Source organism: Panthera uncia, chromosome C2 (assembly GCF_023721935.1).
Source record: "Panthera uncia isolate 11264 chromosome C2, Puncia_PCG_1.0, whole genome shotgun sequence".
In the NCBI taxonomy this organism is placed as follows: Eukaryota; Metazoa; Chordata; class Mammalia; order Carnivora; family Felidae; genus Panthera; species Panthera uncia.
In genome coordinates, this window is record NC_064810.1 from 58616167 (window position 1) to 58635375 (window position 19209).

Sequence of the window (19209 nt, forward strand, 5' to 3'; positions counted from 1 at the left end):
TGTGTGGTTTGTTGCTGCCATTATTGTTTTGGAGGGGGGCTGGTGGGAGGCCAACAGAGTATCATGAATCTAGTCTTGGACACATTGGGATTGAGGTCCCCTGGGAAACTCAAAATGAGGATGGCACATGGTCTGCAGCTCCAAGAAGTATGGGCTGGAGACAGAAATCTAGCAACGTCTGAATATACTAAATCTGCTATCTTGGAAGGCATTCAGGAGAAAGGCAAGAGCCCTGCTGTTCTTTAGAGCAGAGCGATCATCCCTGAGGCCAGGCAGTTATGAGAATCTTGGTAATAAGAAAACTGTACTCCATCCAATTCCTTGAATGTTGTTCATTCAATAAACATATACTGAGTGTCTAAATGTACTACAGAGGAACTGGAGGTTCAAAGAAGAATAAAGTGTGGTTGTCACCATGAAGAACAGTCTGGTGGGAAAGATACAATAAAGCAGTTTATCTTAGTACATTGTGATATGATAAGTGTCATAAAATTGGTATATAAGCAGCGCTTTAAAAAAAAAATCAGAGGAAGTAGTACCTAGCTCTACTAGAAGATAGGGTCACAGAGGGCTATGTAGAGGAGATGATGTTTGACCTAAGCTGAGTCATAAAGACAGAGTTTTCTAGAGAAGCGAGAGGGCATAGAGAAAAGGCATTTCAATTCCAGCATGATATCCAATGATCATTACTTGGATATGAGACTAAAAAAGGGAAACATTCTATGGAAATCGAATGACCATCTGATAAATTATTTAATTATATAGCTGTATTTTAAATACTTCAGGTAAGAGTGTAAATGAAATGGAATAGAGCGAGCCAGGTTTGGTAAGACAAATACTCTGTGGTTTCTACTTGTTCTAAACCTCATCATTGTTCTGCTTCTATTCCCTGGCCTGAGTTGTCTTTCTGGTCTTGATTCTGTCACTAAATTCTCCTCCATTCTAGCCATGTCCACATTTATTTTGGTCCTGAAACATTTTCTCTTTGACTTCAACCCAAAACAGTAAAGATAAAACATTCCCCAAATACTCCCATGATATTTTGAAAAATAGCTGCAAATTCTTTGACATGCCTCCCACGGAGAAATCCCCTCCTTGAATCTGGGTGGGGCTTGTGACAGCTTCACCCAAGTGAGTATGGTATAAATGACATTATGTGACTTCCGAGACTGGTCATAAAAGGCCAGCAGCTTCGGCCTTTTATTGAAACACTAGATCTCGGAGTCATTAGCTGCCATGTAAGAAGTATGTGGCTGTCCTGAGGCCACCCTGCTATGGTAAAGCCCAAGCCACAAGGAGAAGCCATTAAGCAGGCACTCCTGTTGACCGCCCAGCTTAGCTAGCCTTCAGCCCAGATGCCAGGCTTGTGATAAAGAAGACTTTACGTGATTCCAGCCCCCAGACACCATGATTTCCCAATCCAGAGAAAATGTGAGCAAAATAAAATGTTTGCTGTTTTATGCCACTACACTTTACGGTAGTTTATTGCATTGTAATGGATAAAGAACAATTCCCTACCTCTGCCTAATTTTCTTCATAGCTCTTATCATTATCACATATGTTACTTATTTTTCTCTATTGTCCATTTCTGCTTCCTCCCTCCCACTAAAGCATAAGGTGTATGAGGGCAAGTATTTTTGTCTTTCTCTTCCCTGTTACATTCCCAGAAGCTAGAACAAGCCCCAGCACACTGCAGGCACACCAGGAATATAACTAGAACGAATGAAATCAGAGTCTGATAGAGGATAGATACCCAAAGTTCTGTTGGGCAATAATTTTGTAACATGGAATGATTACTAACCTGCAGGTGACATAAAAATAGATTTTTATTAAAACAGGACCATAACCACAAAAGCAAGGTAATGATATGATCTCTGTCACTAGATCTGAACTAGATTTGCATTATGAGTGAATAAACTAAGTTAAAATTTTTGTTTTCCTCTAAAACCCAGGGTATAAAATAGATTTCCAAGAAATAACACTGATAGGTCATATTTACCAATAGATCTTAGTAGAAGATCATCATAATAAACTCACCAGTCGGGGTACCCAGGTGAGGGCGGTACCTCCTTGTTTGAATCTCATCTGAGCCAAAGGAGTTTTGCCAGCAAAATCATAGATTCGAACAGAGCCTATAGAAAACCAGTTTTAAAAGAAATAAATTATATATATCTTTTGAAATAACCTTGGCTTCCTTTACATGTTGAGCATTATAACAAGAAATTTCACAAATAGTTCAATGAACCAATAATCTAATAGGCTTTCTTTAGTCAAAATTTTACATGTATATCTTCAACCAGGTAACTTGCAAGCATGGATAATAAAGAAAACAACTATTGATCAAGTTCACCTTGCACAGCCCACATAGATTCACCATACATGAGGAAGAAAGAACGAAGGTGAAAAATAAATAGGAAAAGCACAAATGTGGATAATGCCAAAATGAATAGCATCTTCATGAGCAACTTACTGTACCCTTAATCTCTCACGATAACCAAGGCTGCTGCACTTCAGTTTCTCTCCCCTATGTAAAAACTCACCTCTCTTGCAGCAAGAGGCTTCCTTTTGGAAAAACTGTCAAGTGCTTTTCATCAAACACATAGAAAATTTTATGTGGACAACAAAACAAAAGAGGCCAGCTATATTTTCATTTAGAGTTCTACTTACAGTCCAAGGCAGTAGTGGCCATGAGATAAGTGAGAGGAGAGACTGCCAAGGCTTCGATAGCTCCAGAATGGAAGGAGAAGAGGCAGTCTGGATCTTGGGTCTGACAATAAAAGAGACCCTATCAGATCTCAAAGGTAAGTTAACATCAAATTAAGGTCAAGTTTAAAAAATATATACATAGGTGGGTGTCTGGGTAGTTCAGTCGGTTAAGCGTCCAACTTCGGCTCAGGTCATGATCTCATGGTTCGTGGGTCCGAGCCCTGTGTCCATCACTGTGCTGACAGCTCGGAGCCTGGAACCTGCTTCAGATTCTGTGTCTCCCTTTCTCTCTACCCCTCCCCTACTCACACTCTGTCTCTCTCTAAAATAAACATTAAAAAAATAATAGATTTATATATATAACCCTATAACACATGTGTGATTTTATCTGAATAGAAATTTTTAAAAGCATAAGTTAGATAGAGTCCTGGACTCTTGGAATTAGGAAAAGCAAGTATTGGAATTGTACTTGCAGGCTTTCCATTTCTTCACCAGTAAAATGAGGTAATAGCAAAAGCCTACCTGCTCATCAGGGTGACTGTGAGGGTTACAGAAGATCATATAAATGAAAATGCCATAAGTTTATGACAACTGTAAAGCACTTGATAACGTTAGGCATTGTCAATTGCCACTTTTCTGGTGGATTTTGCTAGGAGATACCTCCTTTTCTTTTTTATAAAATCAGAGAGAGAGATAATAAATTCTCAGGACCAGGACATGTTGGACAAGTTTTTGATGGGAACAATGATGAAATATGGAGAAAGATAAAGTATCTTTTAAAGAAGAATAACAGATTGTTATTATAAGAATTAGGAAAAAAGAAAAATAGGCAACTTACAATATTTGAAAAACTAAGGTCAAGCTTCCATATGGCTCCATTGGCATCCTAAAAAATTAAATACATAACAATAGTTTGTTTTATCATTTTGAACTTTTATCAAATAAAAAGAAATTTTCTTCCTGTGATCTAGTTAAAATAAAGGACAAACAGTAATACCAAAAGTTTACATATATTTTAAAGTGTGATTGAGGGCACCTGGGTGACTCAGTCAGCTGAGCATCCGACTTCACCTCAGGTCATAGTCTCAAGGTTGGGGAGTTCAGGCCTCACATTGGGCTTGCTGCTGTGAGTGCTTTTGATCCTCTGTCCCCCTCTCTCTCTGCCCCTCCCCACTCTCTATCTCTCAAAAATAAACATTTATAAAAAATAAAGTGTGATTGAAATTTAACAAAAGCAACTTCTATATATCTTAGAACACAAAATAAATGAAGCATTTTCGTATTACAAATAGTTTAATATAATAATAATGCTAAGTGGTTTTCTGTGTAGAAGTCCCAATTGGCTTGAGATAGAAAAGGCAACGATTTCTTTAATATCATTTTGTGTTAAAGCACAGTTTGCTGTAAATAGGGTTGTGATAGCTCCTAGGTATAGTGTGAGTGTTTGAATGGTTTTGTTGTGCTCCAGGAGTGGATGGAAGTGAATTAATTGAAAGACCCTAGCTACTACTGTGGTGCTTGAGTAGAATAGGGCGGAGATGGGTGTAGGTTTCTCTATAGCAGATGGAAGTCATGGGTGCAGGCCAAACTGGGCAGATTTACCAGTGGCTATAATGAATCCTACATCTCCAATGCGGTTGTAGAGAATTGCTTGTAGGGCAGCAAATCCCAAAATTAAGGATATATCAATAGTAGTTTTAATAGTAAAATGGACTTAGTAACACAGTGGCAATAAATTGTTACTACTTTAATTTTACGTGCAGGTAACTTTAAAGAGCCAAGAGGGAAGAATGCAACTTACTTGAGCCAACCAAATGTTATTTCCCATGTCGCTCATCTTTATCATAGAGAAGAGTTTGACATTCTTGCCTACTTGAAGCTCATTAATGGGCTCGATCTCTAACAATCCAGTCTCGTCTATAGTGTCAGCAGTATCTATGGTCTCAAAATCCCAGATCTTATAAAATAAGAAAATATTTCAATCAATCAGCAGTTTCTGAATTTACATTTTCTGTAAGAAAAGGCTCTGACTTTTTTTTTCAAAAGTCATTTCTTCTTGTTGCATGCAAATTAGTGAGTAGGGGTAATGACAACACCAGCCAAAACTCAACCCCTGGGATATTGGTTCCAACTGGAGGATAATAAATTATGATCGTTTCCTTTGTATGGATGGAGCTTAGTGAGAAAACTCAGCCTGAATAAAAATTCTAATTAGCCCAGAGTAAACTTGATGTCAAGGGGTCTATCAGGTCTTTCTGCATGTAAAGTGGCCATTTGGAGTAAATGGTTTGGTTATTTGGCAAGACACTATAATGAGCCCTGTTTTGATTTTACCACTGGGCCTCTGGAAAGGGGAAATAGACTTCATGATCCATACTCAATCCTCATTACAAGCAGAGAAAAGGTGTGTAGATGAGGTTGTCATGAGAAAGTGTTTTTAATCATTGATTTAGACTGTACTATTCAGGTAAGGATTGCTGTTCTGGGACAGACAACAGAACACTATGGAAAGCATGAGGGAGCAGTTTCACCTCACACAGCAGAGAGATTGAGAAGGACTTCCTGCACAAAGTGCCAGAGCCCACCCTGGATGGATCTGTTGACACACCCCACCCCGTTAACCCATACTCAATAACTCACCCTTAGGGAAAGTAACTTCAGGGAGGACTGGTGCTGTCCCATAGACTAGCCCCACAGGGGAGAGACCCAGATCCACAGGTCAGATGGACTCCTGGGAGTTGGGCTAGGTTTTTCCCAAAGGGTTAGAGGTAGAGATTTACTATAAAAGACTAAAGAGATTAGGGTGACATTTAAAAAGGAAGCCAGTTTAGAAATTAGTGGTGTTCATTAAAGGACCATCTGTGAAGTATTTAATTTCTTTAATCTTGAGATTTCTCTTCAGTTGGTATTTTGACATTTCGGGGTGACCTATATCTTAGATGGACAGTAAATATGCTATATGACAAAAGAAAGGACATAAAAATTTCCAGAGCAATTAGTAAAATCTAACAAAATTAAATTTAATATGGTAAATGCAAAAATTTATACTTGGGTTCAAAAAGCCAATGGTAAGAAGACAGACTGGGAGAGATATAGCTAGACGTTGTAATCTCAATATATGTCAACAGGGTGATGAGATTATTTTCTAAAATACAGTCTTACTTCTGAAAATAATACTTCTTAAGGAAAGTCCAGAGAATACTACCACTTTCTTGGAAAGGCACCAGTAGGAATATGTGCCAAAAGGACCACAGGGCAAATCATAAGCCTCCAGGTTTGCCAGCAGCAGCAAGGTCCATATACATGGGTGGGTGGGAGAAGTGGTCTGATAACTACTAGGTGGACTTAGATGCTGGAGCAATGTTCCAGCTTAGCCCACACCATGGGCAAGATAGTGTCCACAGGGGAGGACAAGTGAGTTCACCAGTGTAAAGAGAAAAGAGAGGGGAGTATCCGCAGGCAAACCCTATCAGCTCACTTTTGAGTGTATTTCTAGTTAGTAACCTCAGTAAAAAATAAGAATGTTTGGTACTTTCATCCCTAAAACATGACCCATTCACACTGTGTGTTTTGAAAGGACACCTGTGTCCACTGTTTATAGTCTGCTAAAATAGGTTTTCATTTTCCCAAACTACTATTTCAACCAGAGAATCAAAATAACAAAAGGTCCCCTCAGAAAATTTCACTGCTAAGATGCTATAAATTAATTTGACTAGAATTTAAATATTTACCACAAGGAAAGTATGATTTTAAATGCGCTGGCCGTAGGAGTAAATGGCCACAGATGTCCTTTATAAAGTGGCCTTTGTGAGAAGTAAAAATCTGATAACACCAGTAGGGCGATCTGTAAGTCTTTGATGTGGGCGCTCCTGACCAAGCGTCAAGAAAACTTACCCTAATACATCCATCTGCCCCAATAGTGATGACTTCACCCTCATCCAGCACTATCTGGTTAATGGGACCCTGATGACAAGACTTCCTTGCAGCTCGACAGAGCTCAACTTTGATGAGGCCGCCTTCCCACACCAGCATGTTGCCCCACTCTGACCCTGAGAGCACCTGGCAGGGATGCAGAAAGGGAGGAATGTGCATTAAAACAGACAAACATGGATATTTATGCCTCACATTCAGGTGAAATTTATTTTCAAAGATTTTGTACTTACATAATCAAGAGAAGCAAAGTAAGTATAGAAAAATAAGAAAATGTAGAAATGAAAATTCACTACTTCAAAAACAAACACTAATCACATTGCGATGGGTTTCCTCCTAGCATTATGCACAGTGTTACATCACCGTGATTACGCTCTAAGTTGCTGGTAATTTTTCAAATATATCTGAAATAGCCTTCTTTGCCTAGCTCTTAAGGGCCTAATCCAGGAGTGGAATTACGGAGTCAAAAATTAGAGACATTTTTAACCTCTCGATAGATGAGATTCTACTTTTTAAGAGTGATAATATCAAATGTTACAAGTTTTTTAAACTGTGAACTCAGAAAAATTACTGAACTCAGAAGATTATAGCATAATAATATCCAATTTCAAACAAGAACAATCATCTGGAACCAGTTCCTATTAATCCACTTAATCCAGCACATCCAAGTATGTACCGCCAAACACTAGTTCTTAGGAATTTTAACTGGTATTACATAATAAGTCATACTAATTAAGTATCGATTCTGTGCCAAGTGATACTTGAGCTCTTTACATACATTAATCTTAAAACCTCATATGAACTAGGTATATTTATTGAGGGTACCATGTACAGTTATGCAGGTTGGCCACTTTATTTTCCCAGAAAACAGTTTTCCTCATTCACACAAGGGAATCATATGGATCAATAGGAGTCCTAACTATTATTATTCCCATTTTACAAAGAAAAAAAACTGAACAGAACAGTTAAGTAGCTTGCACAAAATACCAATAGGAATCAGGATTTTCACCCAGGAACCTTGGCTCAAAAGCTCCTCTTCTGACTAACATTAACTCAGAAGACATATGCTTGGATAAACAAAATCAGACAACTTTCTTTTCTTTAGGATCCCCTGGAAACTTTAATATAGGTCACTGAAAGAAATTTCTAGATACAAAGGAATTTGACCAGGAAAGTCTTATTTTTACAGAGATTCTGTGCAGGCTAATATTCCATGAAACACCTTTGGGGAAACTCGGATCTAATTCTTGCCTGCCTGCTCCAGCGTTCTGCACCCCATTTCCTTCATGCCAAGTAATTTACTCCATCTTTTCTACATCCCCAGTCTACTAATCTTATCCATTCTACCTGGTTTACCTATTATTAAACCTCAGCTAACTTTGGATAATCTTTATCTCGACTTGCTTTCTTCTGTCCAGTGACAAAACCACCCAAAGCCACTGATACCTGGAAGACTTTCCCTTCTGAAATGTCACTCACGTCTAGCTTTCTTTTTCCATTTGTCCTGAAAAATGAAATGAAAGTAATATCTTCCTTCTTAGGTCATCTCCTTGACTCCAGATTTTCCTTCCTCCAACTCATTTGGCATTTTGTGGCCATATTAATACATAACTTCATTTTCAACTCTACTCTTCCAATGTATAGTAGTTCTGGCTGGCTGTTAATCTCCTCATACACTAACTAGGACCCAACCATACTTCTCAACCTAGTTTCCCACTCTTTCCCAACATAAATGCTCCCTCCTAAGTAGAATTCCGAATATTAGCTATTTATTCCTAACTCTAAACATTTCCTTTTGTGTGTCTCTCATTTAAAATGGCTTCTTTTTTTCTGCACAGTGAAGGAAACCATCAGCAAAACTAAAAGGCAACTGACAGAATGGGAGAAGATATTTGCAAATGACATATCAGATAACGGGTTAGTATCCAAAATCTATAAAGAACTTATCAAACTCAACACCCAAAAACAACACCCAAAAAACACCCAAAAACACCCAACACCCAAACCCAACAAACAAAACACCCAAAACACCCAACACCCAAAAAACAAAGAATCCAGTGAAGAAATGGGCAAAAGACATGAATAGACACTTCTCCAAAGAAGACATCCAGAAAGCCAACCGACACATGAAAAAATGCTCAACATTACTCATCATCAGGGAAATACAAATCAAAACCACAATGAGATACCACCTCACACCTGTCAGAATGGCTAACATTAACAACTCTGGCAACAACAGATGTTGGCCAGGATGCGGAGAAAGAGGACCTCTTTAGCATTGTTGGTGGCAATGCAAGCTGGTGCAGCCACTCTGGAAGACAGTATGGAGGTGCCTCAAAAAAACTAAAAATCGAACAACCCTACGACCCAGCAATTGCACTATTAGGCATTTATCCACAGGGTACAGGTGTGCTGTTTCGAAGGGACACATGCACCCCCATGTTTATAGCAGCACTATCAACAATAGCCAAAGTATGGAAAGAGTCCAAATGTCCATCGATGGATGAATGGATAAAGCAGATGTGATACACACACACACACACACACACACACACACACACTGGAGTATTACTCGGCAATCAAAAAGAATGAAATCTTGCCATTTGCAATGATGTGGATGGAACTGGAGGGTATTATGCTAAGTGAAATTAGAGAAAGACAAAAATCATGACTTCACTCATATGAGGACTTTAAGAACAAAACAGATGAACAATAAGGGAAGGGAAACAAAAATAATATAAAAACAGGGAGGAGGACAAAACAGAAGAGACCCATAAATATGGAGAATAAACTGAGGGTTATTGGAGGGGTTGTGGGAGGGGGGATGGGCTAAATGGGTAAGGGGCACTAAGGAATCTACTCCTGAAATCATTGTTGCACTATATGCTAACTGATTTGGATATAAATTTAAAAAAATAAAAAATAAAACAAGTTAAAAATAAATAAAATGGCTTCTTTTCTCCCTACATACACATGAATCCTACGGAACCTTTTAAAGATCTATCTTGTGGCATGTTTTAACCATCTTTATCCTAGCTTAATTCTTGTAGGATTCAGAATTTGAAGCTAAAATGACTTATGATCATTTTATAGGTTTGGATATGTATTTAACCAGCATCCAAGAATTGTTATTTCCTCCCACACAACATGATTTCAGATTGAGAATATCTACTAGGTAGATACTAGGTAGAGAATATCTACTAGGTATCCCATTTTGTTCCTCAAAATTATATTTGTATGTTGGCATTTACTTATAACAGAGACATTCACAAATAATACTATATAACTCATCCTAATAGGAAGCCAAATGCATCATTAATGCAGAACTGACCCTATAGGCAAGATGCTCATAAATTTTGTAAGAGGAAGAGAGAAGATAAACTAACAATGTTACAGAATAAACAGGCACAGTGGGTCTGTAGGAGCCACTATAGGGTGGTTCAATCTTCCTAAATAATAATCTGACAATAAAAACAAAAGCTGCAAGACTATATACAACTTTGAGCCAGGAAGTCCTCTTGGACCATCATGACAAAAGAGGAGGGAAAGATAAACATTATAAACACTGCAACTCCATGAAGCGACAATATGTCACTATGTTAATATGTTAAATATGTTATGCGTTTGTATAATATTTAGTAGACACAAAACAAAAATAATATTTATATGTGGATTAGAACAATTCTGTGGAAGTATATTAATTAAAATTGATAATCTGAAGAAGCAAAATGAAACGTTCATTATATTCACAATTATAGTATTCATTAGTACTAACATTGGCAGTGCTTTTCACAATGTATAATGTGCTTTCATCTATTTTCATCACTTGGAAACATAATCTTATTATTGTAGAATAGTGGCTACACTCACCTTCCCATCTGGGAGCTCCATGTAACCTTCTATATCAGTAGTGGCTGTTTTGCCAAATCGACCCAATGAACCCTGAAGTTTGAGACCAGTGAATGTTAGAGCCATTTCCCAGAACCTGTAAACAAACCAGAAGGTGACTGAATGTACCTCAAAGAGGCTTTATTTATTTTTATTATCACCCAAGCATTTACATGTTTCATCGTCACATATTATCTCATTTATTCATTCATCTAATATGTATTAAGTATCAACTACCTGTCAGGAAAGCTCTAGGCAATATGAATTCAGCATTGAGCAAAACAGACAAAATAAACTCCCTGCCTTTGTGGATATTATATCTGAGACTCATGCTGTCCTATGCAGTCAACTGTAGCCAAGTTTGACTATTTTAACTTAGACTGAATAAATTAACACTAAATAAAATTTAAAGCTCAGTGTTTCTGTCAGACCAGCCAATTTCAAGTATTCAATAGCTACATGTAGCTAGTGTCTACTAGGTTTGATAGCACAGAACATTCCATCCTGGCAGAAAGTTCTATTGGATACTACCATTTTATAACATGTAAAAGTTTTCCAAAAAATTCTAATTTCTTGCTGTGTAACTTAAGAGTGAGTTTCTAAATAACACTGTGCCCTCATTCCTTCATGTATACAGTGACCATATTAGTACCAACCTCATAAAATTATTGAGAAATGCTTAGAACAGTGCCTAGCACATAAAAGCAGTAATAATCAACATTTATTCATTAATATTTCTTATTAATAGTCTAAGCAATGAACTGTCAGATGATGAAAACCATGTAGGAAAAAGAATCTGGTCTACCAACTAGATATAAAATAGATAATGGATGATATCAACAAGCCAATATGAAGCCAAAAGCTTAAATAACAAACATCCTTCTCCAAGGCTATGGTAGGTCCTCTGTTCACACATTTCCATATGCTTTGTTTCTTTCATAGCACTTCACACATGAAATTATTCCATTTCCATCTCTCTACAAAGACACAGTACATAGAAAATATGCACCTTACTAAATGATGGGCAAATGTAAAAGAATTGGACATTTTTAGCCTATAGCTAGCAGAAGATTACTTGAGAATTCCCCCAAGTTTCTATTTAAAATCTGTTCAATTAGGGGCGCCTGGGTGGCTCAGTCGGTTAAGTGGCCAACTTCGGCTCAGGTCATGATCTCGCGGTCTGTGAGTTCAAGCCCCGCGTCGGGCTCTGTGCTGACAGCTCAGAGCCTGGAGCCTGTTTCAGATTCTGTGTCTCCCTCTCTCTGACCCTCCCCCGTTCATGCTCTGTCTCTCTCTGTCTCAAAAATAAATAAACGTTAAAAAAAATTTTTTTAAATAAAATCTGTTCAATTATTCTATATTTCTAATGAATGAATAAGAATAGGGCCAGGTTTAAATTGAATTAAGAGAAACTTAGGTAAAAATGTCTTTCTCAAAAAGGACGCTGGAAATCTAGTTATGAGCAGTCCAAGGGTGGTGGTAGAAGATTGTTAGATAAATGCTTAAGACAAGGTAGAATGAAGACAGAACAGGACAAAATCATTCCATCCTAGAAAATAGAGCGGAGTATGATAAAGTGAAAACGACATGAAATTTAGACCCAGAGACTGAGACCAACAGTAGACTCTGTTGCAATTTAGTATTGAGGGCCCTGGGTTAGGAATGATTCTGTTATAATTCTTATTTTACAGATGAAGACTGAGTTCAGAGTCAAAATGACTTATCCATCATACAGTATTTCTACAAGTTTAATGGTGGGTCTGAAAAGTCAACATGCCATGTTAGTAAGACATTATACAAACCCTTTGAGGTGGTAAAGCCTATAAGGCAGTAGGCTACATTTAAAAGCCCTTCTTTAAAATAAAATAAAATAAAATAAAATAAAATAAAAGCCCTTCTTTCTATCTATAGTGTCTTTTTTTTTAAGTTTATTTATTTATGTTGAGAGAGACAGAGACAGCATAAGTGGGGGGTGGGCAGAGAGGGAGGGAGAGAGGGAGAATCCCAAGCAGCCTCCACACTATTAGCCCAGAGTCTGATGCAGAGCTCAAACCCACGAAGTGGTGAGATCATGACCTGAGCCGAAACCAAGAGTTGGCCACTTAACCAACTGAACCACCCAGGTGCCCCTCAGGTAAGAAAATCCCCATATCCAATTAGAAAAGCAGCACTACAGTTAAAGGTAACACATTTAAAAATTATCCTAATGTTAACATCAGCAAAGATGTCTCCAGCTGGTCACCTCTTAGAAAATATCATTAATGATAATCTACCAGCACCTGTATCAGTCACACAACCTACTTGATGTGGCCTGATCCCGATGTAGTCAGCTGCTCATCATCTTCAGGATTGAAAGTAACCTTAAAAACTTCCTGGGAAAAAGCTTTTGTCCTCAGTATGGGCTGTTCTTCTTTCCAGTTCCAGATGGTCAGCGTGTGATCAGGGCTGCTGCCAACAGAGGCTAGCAAGATACCATCGTAGTTAAAATCCACGTAAGCATAAGCCAGCTCAGTCCCATCTGAAAGGGTGAATGGGAGGCCAATGAACAGAGGCAACACTTATCTCATTTTCTAAAGTGTATTCTTTTGAAAAGGAAAAGGAGAGAAAGAGAGAGCAAGCAAGCATCCTTGGTGATAAGCATTGACGAAAGAATGCCAAGAATCCCCAAAGAAACAAGCCAAAATCATTCATCACCCTTGGCTTTAGAATGAATTATATTACGTGAGTGGGGAGAGTGAAGAAATCTTAATCACATTTTGCAAGAGAAAAACACTTTTGATTGTTTTTGAGAACACATTCCAGTTTATGAAATGGGGGCAGGGGGACCCAAGATCATGTGAGATAGCAGAAAGAAATCAATCTATAATTAGAAACTTGCCACTGGAAAATTCACCAAATAAAAATTAAGGACTTCAGGTTTCTGGTTATGCATGTAAGGAGCTTGGAAGTCACCATTCCATCCTAACAACAAATAAAAAGCTGAACACACTAAAAAATCAACAACTTTTCTTGGATTCATAAGTGAGGGAAGGACACAGGGCAAACGGCTGCTCCTGAGACTGGAAAGATACAACAGGGGAACACGAGCATTTGCAACTTACTATAGCAGGGACTCACAGCAGAAATAGCCAAAATATCCGAGCCAGGTAGTAAAACCTGAACTACCACTGATGAATTGCTGGAGGCTCAGCATGGACAAATCCGAGAGTTAAAAACTCCAGGAAGGCCCAGTCATAAGATGGCCCTCAAAATATTGTGAGCTTTATCTCCAGGAGCTTGACCAGGTCCCCACAGTAAACACCTAGAAAAAACCCTCAGGCTTTCAGCAGGGAGAGGGGAATAGGAACCATTTTTAAATACACCAGAACAGGTGCACCTGGGCGGCTCAGTCAGTTAAGCATCTGACTTTGACTCAGATCATGATCTCACAGTTTATGAGTTGGAACTCCGTGCCGAACTCTGTGCTGACAGCTCAGAGCCTGGACCCTGCTTTGGATTCTGTGTCTTCCTCTCTCACGGCTCCTCCCCCCTCCCTCCCTCTCTCTCAAATACATAAACATTTAAAAAAAATTGAAATATACCAGAACACTCTGCTCCTCTTAATGAGGCCTGTCCTCAGGAGAAACTAATTAACAAAAGCCTAACCTAAATAACCTAGGGAAGGAAATACTCAACTCTAGCCCCCTCTAGCCATCCCGTCCCACCTGAGGGGGGAAAACTGCTAAGAAACATTTATGAAGTTCAGTCGAGAGAGGCTCCCTAAAAATTTGAGACCTAATCACAGAACCATAGAACACTTCCCCTCCCTCCACACCTTACCACCATGTTATAAGAAGCCTATTTACAGCAATTATTTTTATCCACTACACCATGTCTGGCTACCAAGAAAAATCTACAAAGCACACAAAAAGGCAAAACACACAGTTTGAAGAGACAGAGCAAGCATTAGAACGAGACATGGCACAGATATGGAAATATCAGATTGGGAATTTAAAACAACTATGATTAGGGTGTCTGGGTGGCTCAGTCAGTTGCATCCGACTTTACCTAAGGTTATGATCTCATGGTTCGTGAGTTTTAGCCCCACATCAGGTTCTGTACTGTCAGCACAGAAACTGTTTTGGATCCTCTGTCTCCCTCTCTGCTTCTCGCTTTTTCTCTCTATCTCTCTCTCAAAAATAAATACATATTAAATAAATAAATAAAACAACAATGATTAATATGCTAAGGGAATAAAGCAGACAATATCCAGGAACAAATGGACAATGTAAGCAGAAAAATGGAAATCCTAAGAAAGAACAACAAGGAAAGGCTAGAGACATAAAACATTGTAACAGAAATGAAAAATGTCTTTGATGGGCTCATTAGTAAATTGGACACAGGTGAGGAAATCTCTGAGCTACAGAATATATCAATAGAATCTTTAAAACTGAAGAGCAAAACAGAAGCGATATCTAAGAACTATGGAACAACTACAAAAGATACAATGTATGTGTAATGGGAATACCAAAAGGAGAAGAAAAGAGAAAGGAAGAGAAGAAGTATGTGAAACAATAACGACTGAGAATTTCCCCCAAATTACTATCAGACACCAAACCACAGATCCAAGAAGCTCAGAGAATACTAACTGGAATAAATGCCCAGAAAACTACAGAAAATGAAGATAAAGGAAGAACTGAAAAAAGCAAGAGGGGAAAAACACCTTACCTAGAGAAGAATGAAAAACTATATCCAACTTCTCCTCAGAAACCACACAAGCAAGAAGAATGGACTGAGATATTTAAAGTGTTGAAGGGAAAAAAACCACCAACCTGGACTTCTGTACCCCATGAAATTATCCTTCAAAAGTGACAAAGATTTTCTCTGACACACACTGAGGGAATTTGTTGCCAGGAGACCTGCTTTGCAGGAAAAGTTAAAAGAAGTTCTCTGCACAGAAGGAAAATAATATAGGTCAGAAACACACATCTACATAAAGAGATGAAGAGCACTGAAGAAGGAGTAAGTGAATGTAAAATAAAAAACTTTTATTTTTACTATTCTTAATTGATGTAACAAATAACAGTTTGTTTAAGAAAAGAAAACGATAGAACAGTATCTTTCATGAACATAGATGTGAAATACCTCAACAAAATATTAGCAAATCTAATCTAGTAATGTGCAGAAACAACTGTATTATTAGTTTGGGGATATCAACAAACTGATTTTAAAGTTCATACAGACAGGCAAAAGACCCAGACTAGTCAACATAATACTGAGTGAAAGGGGCAAAGTTGAACTGATACTACCTGACTTCAAAATATACCATACAACTACAGTAATCAAGATAGTATGACATTGGGGAAAGACTAAATAGACAAATGGAACAGAATAGAAAGCCCAAAAATAGACCCAGAGAAATACAGACAACTGATCTTTGACAAAGGCCTGAAGACAATATAGCAGAGCAAAGACAGTCTCTTCAACAAATGTGCTGGGCCACCTGGACATCCATAGGCAAAAAATAAACAAGCAAACAAATAAATTAATGAAAACATAGGCCTTACATCTTTCACAAAAATTAACTCAAAATGGATCACAGACCTAAATATAAAATGCAAAAAATGTAAAATTCCTAGAAGTTAATGTAAGAGACAACCTAGGTGACCTTGGGTATCATGATGCCATTTTAGATTCCACACGAAAGACATGATCCATAAAAGAAATCACTAATAACTAAACTTCACTAAAATGAAAACCTGCTCTGAGAAGGGCAATGTCAAGAAAATGATACAAGTCACAGACTGGGAGAGAAATTTGCAAAAGCATATGTGATAAAGGACTGTTATGCAAAGTATGCATATCCAAAATATGCAGAACTCTTAAAACTCAACAATAAGACATGAACAACTCAATTACAGAAGGGGCCAAAGGCCTTAACATGTAGCCTCACCAAAAATATGCAGATAACACAGAAACATATGAAAAGATGCTCCACATTCTACGTCATCGGGGAAACACAAACTTAAAAACGGAGGTACCACTACACACCTATTTAGAATGGCCAACATCCAAATCGCTGAGGACACCAAATGCTGATGAGGATGTGGGGCAACTGGAACTCTCATACGTTGCCGGTGGGAAAGCAAAATGGTACAGCCACTCTGGAAGACAGCTTGGCAGTTTCTTACAAGACTAAACGTACTCTTACCATAGGATCTAGTAATTATGCTCTTGGTATTTACCCAAAGTAGTTGAAAATTTATGTTCACACAGAAGCAACCTACACTCAGATGTTTATTGCAGCTTTGTTTACAACCTGCCAAAATTTGGAAACAACTAAGATGCCCCTCAATACACAAATGTACACTGGGGTACATCCAGGCAATGGAATATTTTTCAGCACCAAAAAGAAATGGGCTACCACACCATGAAAAGCCAGGGAGGAATCTTAAATGCATATTACTAAGTGAAAGAAGTCAATCTGCGAAGCCTACGTACTGTATGATTCCAACTCTACGACATTCTGGAAAAGGCAAAACTGGGGAGACAATAAAAAGATCAGTGGTGGCCAAGGTGGGGACAGTTATGAATAGGCAGGACACAGAGGAATTTTAGGACAGTGAAAATACACTGTATGATATACTGATGCATACATTTATCTAAACCCATAGAATACAACACTAGGAGTAACCCCCAAGGGACACTATAGACTTTGGGTGATTATGATGTGCTAATGTAGGCTGATCTTCAGTAAATAATGTACCTGGTGAGTGATGTTGATAATGGGGAAAGCTATGCATGTGTGGGAGAGGAGGGATATGGGAGATCTCTGAACCTTCCCCTTAACTTTACCGTAAATCTGAAACTGCTCCAAAAAGCAGTCTTTTTAAAAAACTAACTACTAAAATTAATTATATGGAAAACAAAATTATACGAAAATGGTGGTGATTAATTTTATGTGAGGTTATTTCAATCTAGGTGGGCCTCAATCAGTTGAAAGTCCTTAAAAGTCAAAACTGAAGTTTCCCTGAGGAAGACAAAATTTTACCTGAACATGTAGCATCAACCCCTACCCAAGAACGTCCAGCCTGCCAGCCTGCCAGCCTGCCCTACAAACTTCAGACCTGCCAGCTCCCATAAGTACACGAGGCAAGTCCTTTGAACAAATCTCTCTTCTGTCTCCTCCTAGTTCGGTTTCTCTGGAAGACCCTGAATATCATTAACCTTGAACATGGAATATTTCAAAAGTTGTAGTGGGCTCACCTTGAAGGATTCTGTAGGGCCTCAAAGAAGGATATTCATAGATGATAATCTTTGGGAAAACTCCTTTTTCAGCGACAGTGAAGTAAGTTTTATCAGGATGAACCTATAAAAAGTAAAATCTCACTTAAATAATAAAAGGAAGATTTTCTTATAAATAGCCCTATTAATGCAGTATCTGTGATTTTATCATTTATTAGGATCCACTCCAACAGAAAACTAAAAAAAAAAAAAAAATGGGCATCTGATACATACTTGGTAACAGATGTGATTTAAACTGAAGCCTTTACGAATATTCATTTTAAGTTTTGCTTTTGTTAATAAAGTCATCTCTACATCTGCAATTATTTTAACTGCCATCAGGAGAGCTAGAACAGTGGTTCTCAATCATTAGAGTGTGTCGGAACCACAGGGAGGGCTCGTGAAGGCACAGAGGGTAAGCCCTAGCACCGGAGTTCCCGACTCAGTACTCGAGGGCCAGGGGGCCCCAAAATTTGCATTTACGTCTCTAACAAGTTCCAGGTGATGCTGATGCTGCCGGCTTGGGAATCACTCTTTGAGAACAATTAAGTTAGATGAATTGTTTACCGTGCATAAATAAATCAACCTAAATTTTTGTACAGAAAAACTCATGTTTCCAGAGTAGGTTCCATCTCAGTTTAAAAAATTTCACCTTGGACAAATTTACTTGTCCAATGGATATAAACTTACTAAAAGTGAGAAAGATACTATATTTCCAAGCCAGATGCAGAGGAAAAAAATAGTAAATATTTGTGGATAAAGTATTTACTTAGCATTTCGAATGACAGCCTTATGAATTGTGAAGTGTATGTTTATTCTTGTTATTTTTGTTCATTGGTAAGCCAATGTGCAGGAAGAGTAAATGGATAGCCTAAAAATAAAACTAGGCTGTTTTGAAAACAAACTATTTAAGACACATATTGTGCTTTATAAAATTCTATTTTCAGGGGTGCCAGGTGGCTCAGTCGATTAAGCATGCAACTCTTGGTTTAGGCTCAAGTCATTATCTCATGGTTTGTGAGTCTGAGCCCTGCATCAGGCTCTGTGCTGACAGTGCGGAGCCTGTTTGGGATTCTCTCTCTCTCTCTCTCTCTCTCTCTCTCTCTCTCCCTCTCTCTGCCCCTCCCCTGCTTGTGTAGTCTCTCTCAAAATAAATAAATAAACAAACAAATAAATAGATTTTAAAAGAATCTTATTTTCACTTACCATTTTGCAACTCCTGATTTTATACCTAGGGGCCAGGAGCTTCCCTTAGAGGATTGCACTCTAAATTCTGGTACCCAAGATAACATTCTTCTCTCCACACATGGGGCCAAAAGACCTATATAAGCTGTCTTCTTACTGACAACTGGTCTTTTATTCTTCCAGTCAAGTAAACACCCATCCCTTCAGCTTGAAACAAGGCTTGGGTTTATAGGATGG

General features: G+C 38.2%; 1 protein-coding gene across 1 annotated transcript in view; it reads right to left on the reverse strand.

Annotated features, from left to right (window-relative positions):
- CFAP44 (cilia and flagella associated protein 44) overlaps positions 1-19209 on the reverse strand; it is a 133635-nt gene that overhangs the window by 101083 nt on the left and 13343 nt on the right. Inside the window, exons 6-13 of the mRNA XM_049629175.1 lie at positions 17770-17872; positions 12826-13042; positions 10507-10621; positions 6601-6765; positions 4508-4663; positions 3545-3592; positions 2668-2767; positions 2038-2132 (exon numbers count right to left, since the gene is read on the reverse strand). Of these exons, the coding sequence (XP_049485132.1) occupies positions 2038-2132; positions 2668-2767; positions 3545-3592; positions 4508-4663; positions 6601-6765; positions 10507-10621; positions 12826-13042; positions 17770-17872 (999 nt within the window). The remainder of the gene's footprint in view (positions 1-2037; positions 2133-2667; positions 2768-3544; positions 3593-4507; positions 4664-6600; positions 6766-10506; positions 10622-12825; positions 13043-17769; positions 17873-19209) is intronic.